At 40.5% G+C, this 7143-nt stretch overlaps 1 protein-coding gene across 1 annotated transcript; it reads left to right on the top strand.

Moving 5' to 3' along the window:
• The first annotated feature begins 3156 nt into the window (after positions 1-3156).
• LOC146456144 (uncharacterized) lies at positions 3157-6792 on the top strand. The gene is made up of 2 exons (XM_085093443.1): positions 3157-3212; positions 5627-6792. Exons 1-2 carry the CDS (start codon positions 3158-3160, stop codon positions 6022-6024), a joined length of 453 nt encoding a protein of 150 aa, XP_084949569.1. The 5' UTR covers position 3157; the 3' UTR covers positions 6025-6792.
• The last annotated feature ends 351 nt before the right edge of the window (positions 6793-7143 follow it).

Genomic DNA, 7143 nt, shown 5'->3' with positions numbered 1-7143 from the left:
ATAAGAAGACAATCATTTGTTCCCGTTAGGTACCCGAGCCGTATATCTTCAATGATTTGTTCCTTGCACTGATTGGTATCACGTGCTAAGTCCGTTTTCGTTCCCCTATTGGACGTGTTGTATGTTTATTAGACTTGCCCCAAGTCGTCTTTTTTATGCGCGCCGAAAAGAGAGACAAACGAGCGACGAAGCCAGACTGGCCTCCCACAAAAACGGACTTTGAGAAAGTCTATATGTTTATTGTAGACACCGACTGGAAAATCCCACGTGACTTAGTGTTTGGGTGGCGTAACCGCACTCGCATCCCAGATTAAGTGCCGCCTTCTAAAGAGCGCCTCACATGGTAGCGATAACGAGCGCCCTTTTCTTACAGAATATTGTTTCTTTAAGGAGATTTTAAATAATCACCTCCATCGGCAAACATGGGCCGCGTCAAATTGTGGAAAAATTCAGGAAGCGCCGCGGCGAGAATACATGCGTTATGTTGTGTGGTGTCCCGAAGTTCACGTTTACCGGCAAAACACTTGAACATGACGTAACCACTCCTGCTTCCACGTGCACACTTAATAGAATACATGACCTCTTACACAGGAAAGAACAGTCTCAGACGGAGTTAACCTTTGACGCCTTACAATATTTGAAACGCTCTTGCTGTATTACAGAGAAGTTTTGTATTTTTTTAGGAGATGGAGATAGTATTTGCCAGCACTTTCGGGAACCCCAATTTTATTTTCACTTTAAAATCAAACCGCCGACACACACAAAATTATTGTCGACCTCGCCCCCCACCCTCCACCCCCCCCCCCCCCCCCCTACAACCCATTCCTCAATTTGTTCAAATCACGTTATGTCACCTAGCACTTGTCTAGCGCTTGTCTTGTCTTGGTCTATCGCTTGTCTTAATGTACTTAAAGTTGATGTTGTTATATATCATTGCATCACCCTTAAGCTTGTTGCCACGCCTGTATTAAAAAATATTTCCAAAGTCATTAAAGGATTCCATTCACTCCGATCGAACTCCCAACTAGTTACCCTTATCAAGGTTAGGACGGTGGCCAACCTTTTTTTGTTAGAATACTGACAGCTTGTAATGCATGCAGCATCAAAATGGTCCTCCTGTTAGCTAATGCCCAAGGCTAGTTCCAGTGCATTAGAATAGCCGTTGGCTTCATTTTTCGGATAGTTACGTTCAGGATAAAAAATGTTGTCCTTTGGACCAGTTTAACCTTTAAAATGGTACAAAGAACATGATTTGACTACGACTAAAAATAGATGAGACAGTCCCAGAAAAAAGTAAGTCCAAAATGCTCTTTCAAACCACTTGATCTTAAGTAATGGCAAACTGTCTAAATTCGCAAATGAGATTAAGCTCCAAGAATCATTTAACAAACAAATAAAAACAGCTGCGAGAGTTGGCAAAGATTTTAATCACTTAAATACATGTTATAGAATCGAGTTACCACGTTGATTTAGTGATTCAAAGTCCTCTAAAGCGAATTACTTGGTTTTCTAGAGCTAACAATTCAATTCCAATATCTGAACTATTCTGGAAGAAGTGGACGGGAAAAGGTGAAATAAGTCTTAACAGAAGATGTATCCGGGACTAGAAATCTCCTGGCAAATCGCAAATGGACCCAAATTCGCACATGGCACTGATAAACCTATCCCATACCGAAAAAAAAAAAAAAAAATGTTAGAGAAGCTCTCCAATCACGGCGTGTTTACAAAATCTAAAGTCCAAAGGTTTAGCTCATATTAAATTCCAATACCAACTCCAATGTTTGAACTCCCCTATCAGAAATAAACCGGACGCGATTGAAATGTCTTTCAGGGAGAATGTATCCGAGACACGAATATTTTTATTGTAGATCAATTGCCAAGTGGATGTAAGTCAAGCCAAGTAATTTCTTGTTTTTCTCGTCTGGTAGAATTTGATTTCGAAGACAGTGTATTTTAGGACAACACTGAAGGGTGTGGATAGAATGAGTTCATCCATTTTATCAAGTAGTAGTGACCAATGGTTATGAAGTGTGCCCTCTACTGTTGCGCATCTCAGTACAGTCAGATCTTATAGTTCGGCAACAAAGCTAGAAAGCGCGTATTACACTCAATGTTCAGTATGGACTCCAATAGTAACCTTGCTAGGTCAAATTTACTGTGCTCTATATTCTTTGACCAAACAGGGTTCAAGAATGTTTGAGTGGGCTACAGTGGGCCGGCACCAATTTCGTTAACAACTGAGGTCAATTCTTGAAAGTTTTTGAAAGAAAGTGGAACCGATCACGACTTACCATATCCGCTAGTGTGATTTAGATGAACACAAAATATGATGAATTATCAGCCAATTGTGTGATACCGTATCATTTCGCAATTTTAATTAATTTTGTTGATGATTTTAAACGCGTAATTAAACGCACTACTTTCGATAAACGCGACATTATTTCTCGCCACCTAAGTGTGAGCGCATTCAGCTTAAAGACTTAAGCTCAAATCCTCCAAAAATCGCGCAAAGCAGTTGTATATAAATCGTTATTTTTCCTGTGGATAATCACTTCTCAATACATACATGCAGCACAGAAACCTTGTCGGTCTTCGGGAAAATTCCAATCACGTGCAAAGAGAGCAGACTTTCAGGCATGTGGCAAATGTCGGCAAAGACAAATTGGCAGGACTTATTTTGTGGATAAAATCAAGCTTTTTCCTGTGATTTGAAATCTGTGCTTTTGGCTTTACGAGCCTGCAATAAGGACGCCGTCATTGGAACTTTTAAAACAATGTGATGACGAAATGTATAGAAATGCACGTTTCATTGCTACATGCTTCAATCGGGAAGTGCATGCACGCATGTTTAGTTTGTTTGTATCAGTGCGCTGTACAAACTGATCTTGATGGCTGAGCTGGTAAAGGACTGCACCGGTGCAGTCGCAGAGGTATTGCAGTGGGCTCAAATCCTACTGAAATCCTGCCGCTCAACCCAATTTAATTTTCCCAGAGTTTCTATTCGCAACCGGCTTAGGTTGCGTACATAAGTGCACGCTCTGTCACTGTTTTAGTATTAGTCCTTTCACCCGCAGTTAAAATATACGGTATATTTTACTTCTGTAACTTCATCTTCTTCTCTCATCTTCTACAGGTATATTTAAAAAGAACTCGCAAGATGACTGGTTCCCAGTTGGCTCCGGTATCGCGGCGTCCATTGATTCGAATCCCCTGTAAGTCTGACATCAGTTTTTTCAGGCAACTGTTTCGTGCATGCATATCAAGCTACGTCTCAGTCTCCTATTTACTAAGACCTTTAAAACCTTTAAAAGTATTACTATAACAGTTCAAAGCTCGTCGAGAACGAAATAAATCCATTTAGAAAGAACAGCTAGAAAAACTCTCAGAATTTATACGTCCCATTGCGCATGCTTTGTCGTGGCATTTAACGATTGTGTCGGAATGAACAGTGGGCGCCCAGAATTGTTCTAGAAGGGAAGAGCTTTCGAGAACAACCGCGAAATTTTGAGGAGCATCTTTTCACCAAGAGCATTATCACCCAATATATACCTGCAAACCACAAAAGTGTTTGTCAGGTCCTGTCCATGTTTTACTTATCCACTTTATGTTTTACAAATCCACTCCATGTTTCACATATCTGTGTCCAGGAGTGTTCTTGTTTTACAAATCCAATCCACTCGGCGTTTACAACATGCCAGCCGGTTTATCTGCTGCGGATATCTCGAATGATGATTCCACAATTTTGATTGATTGGCTCAGTGGCGCTCATTAAATCGTCTTCAGATTTTTCTTGCAAAATAAAATCAGAACGGTGTAAACGTACATTCTGGATTCGAATTTAAATCGTTCTTGTTCTGTTGACTTCTGAGGGCCTCTTCATATGAGCCCGGTAACCGGGCTGGCCCGGTAGGCGGGACGAATTTTGGGTTCATATGGAAAATTTAATCCCAGTTACCGAATTGAAAAATGTCCAAAAGGCCCCACAAAATACCCGTGGAACCACGTTTCGACTTGTCAGCGACCTTACAAGCCATGCGCAGTTGAAAATGTTTCGTCACGGACTGTCCCGGTATCCGAGCTGGAGTGTTCATATGGGAAAAATTTCCAGCTCGGTTACCAGATCTCTGTCGCAAAAACCGAGATCTCTGTAACCCAGCCAGCCCGCTTTCTCATATGAACGCATCAAAATTTTTGTAAAGAAAAGAGTGGGGAGGTGAGATCCGTCTTGTGTTCTGTTTAGCATCAGTGCTAGTGCTATGCTCTATCGTCTTGCCAAATCAAGTAACGGCAACCTTATATTTTCTAACCAAATTTCGTCTCCTTTCTTCTTTGAAGAATTCATTGATTTTGTTGATGAATTAATGTTTTCATAAGTTAACCATTTTAAAGAATTACAAGCAGTATAGAAGAAGAAGAAGAAGAAGAAGAAGAAGAAGAATTTTTTGAGCTTCTTTGCGTGCGTCTGAATGATATTTTTCACGGCTCGCCTCACGTTGTGGTTAGTCGCTCCTTTAAAACGTAAAAATCGACGCTGTTCAGGATTTTAGAAATTCAAATCCAGCTCAGCTTTGCGTGTCTTAACCGCAACCTTTTCAAACTTGTGAAGTTCAGCAATGGTAATGCCACCATTATACCTCTAAGTTGTGAATAAGATAAGATAAATATAAGATTTCCTGTTAAGTTCTTAGTAAAAACAAAGCTGTTAGCCAATGATGGCGCATAGCAATCCCAAAAGCAGATAATCAATAGACCTCATTACGGCTTTGGAAGCCTTCTTGATGGGAAGGCAGGAGTGTTTGTATGGAGACCCGATGTCAAATAATTTTCGTAAAACATCGCTTCTGAAAAATTTAGAATTGGAAACTTTTGGCACTAGGAAAAGGAAAAAGTTCGAGGGATGTAGCTGCGCCAGAAAGCGTCCAGTCGTGTTTTGAACTTTCCATACAGTCATGTCCCTGTATTTTTCACCCGCGAACTATTTTTAATAGCAGTTCACGTCTGTTTCGCTATACAGACAAATGTATGGAAATGTCAAGACGCAGCTAGATGCTTTCTAGCACAGCTACATTCCTCAGTTATTTTCCGTAAAATCCTTTGCCTAGCTGTAAAAGCTAAAAACAAGTATATGAAAGTTTCCTGTTCTTCTTACTGTTTTATTAATAAACAATTCAAAGAATAAACAAAATGCCCTTTCTCAGTTTGTATATTGTGGATGTGACTGGAGAAGAAGAAGAAAAAGAATAAAATGCGTATGTTGAAACTTTTGATCTTTTTTGTTTGTTTTCACGTTAACCCATTCTTAAGGTATTCAAAACATGTTACGTGTTTTCTACTTCAAGAGTGCATGTAATACTTCCAAAACAAACGAACACATAAACACTAAACATATTAGCAAACACTGGGAGATTCATGGTCGCAAACGTTTATTTACAAAACCGTTCACACAAACACCCATAGTCTGTTTTTAAAATAACAGCTGTGCATCGCCAGCATCGCCAATGAATAGCACGAAGCCTAGAGAACATTAAGACATTTCCGACTCAGAAGTCAACAGAGGGAGAACAATTTCTATTCGAATCCAGAATGTACGTTTACGCCGTTCTCGTTATCTCATCAATGTTTGCAGTCTACTCCGGTCATGTGACTGACGAAGCTCAGAATGATGCTTGTCCACCAGGGGTCTGGAGCTGCTCATCCGGAAAACGATCAGAAATTACCAAAGCATCCTGGGATACCAATCTAGACAGAGTGAAGCCGTCCCAGGCCTCGGACGAAGCTTGTCCGCCGGGAGTCTGGACATGTTCCATTGGAAAGCAATCGCACATTACGAAGGAAGCCAAAGTTATTGCGAAAACTGCTTTAAATCAAAACCAAAACAACTGCCCTCCAGGAAACTCGGTTTGTAAACAACGGAGAGCGATGGTGAAGATGCCAAAGAAGATATCGAACAAGCAGAGCTTACCCCAGGCCTTTGAAGATGCTTGCCCACCCGGGGTCTGGACATGTTCAACTGGAAAGCGATAAGAATTATTATTTAAGAACAAGATGAAGCTGAAGCTCATTTGCTCTTAGTTCGCTCGAATTTTTCCAACAATAACAACAATGCTTTACTCTAGACATTTCGACGGCAGCTGTACACTTTAATAGAGCCAACTTTGCTGGCCTTCAACCAGATATCTTGAAAAATTTAGTACATGTAACTCATTAGGCTTATACATATATGCAGCTTTACAAATAACTTCGTTAAGAACTAAAACGATCACTAGTCTAAAACATTAAACATGAGACCCTTAAAGTATAAACAGGTTTGTCAGCTTGACCTGCATGCTGTTTTCCAAGAATATGCAGTCACTAGGGTGTGTTGCTATAGAGGGAATGTGCCATGGTATATGACGTGGTCTCTGCCAAGTCTCTCTTGACAAAACATTCAAGCTCTTTTGACAATTTGGCTGCTTGTCTAGTGTGATTGTTTTTGTGTTATATCTTGTCAGTATTTTGGAATCGTTGCTCGTTCATCGTTACTGTATTGTTCAATCGTGTGCTGTCGCGTTGAAGGACTTCGCCCGACGCATTTCTTGCTTGTTCTGTATTGTTTTTTGACGTACAATGTAATCTGCCCTCTCGTTTTCACACGTGCGTGCAATGACGCCAACAAAAATCACTTTGTTTTTACCGATTTCTACATTGTATGTGGAAAAATAAGAGTGATATTATTTTTTTTGATCAATTTTGTTCAATAAATGGATTGCAGTTATTTACCTTTACATGTCCTTCTGCTTATTTGAGTCTGTAATGTATTTATAAACTTGCTCTTAGTTGTAACCAGTCGCCTAGCTGTCCATCATACTCTTACACGTCCTGTTAGCCGCCCTGTTCATGAAATTTCCAGGGAACAGATAATGCTTTAATTTACGCTCAGGTCACTTTTCGTTTCTTGATTCTGGGTGTATCAAGTTGGACCGCACGCAGAAGGGCTAACGTTCTCGAAATACCGCCTTATATTTTTAACATATTCCACCATCAGGATGGGGACTTGCAGCAAATAGTGCAAGATGAACTCCTCTAAATTCCTCGTTGTGTGGAACCTTACATACAGGGTGCACTAAGACGAGGTGGTCTCTGGGTCCAGGGGTCTCTGGGAGG

This window comes from Pavona decussata, unplaced genomic scaffold, assembly GCF_977016875.1.
Source record: "Pavona decussata unplaced genomic scaffold, jaPavDecu1.1 SCAFFOLD_260, whole genome shotgun sequence".
NCBI lineage: Eukaryota > Metazoa > Cnidaria > Anthozoa > Scleractinia > Agariciidae > Pavona > Pavona decussata.
Note: the sequence above shows the minus strand (reverse complement) of the source record. Positions and strands in the feature narration are given on the sequence as shown.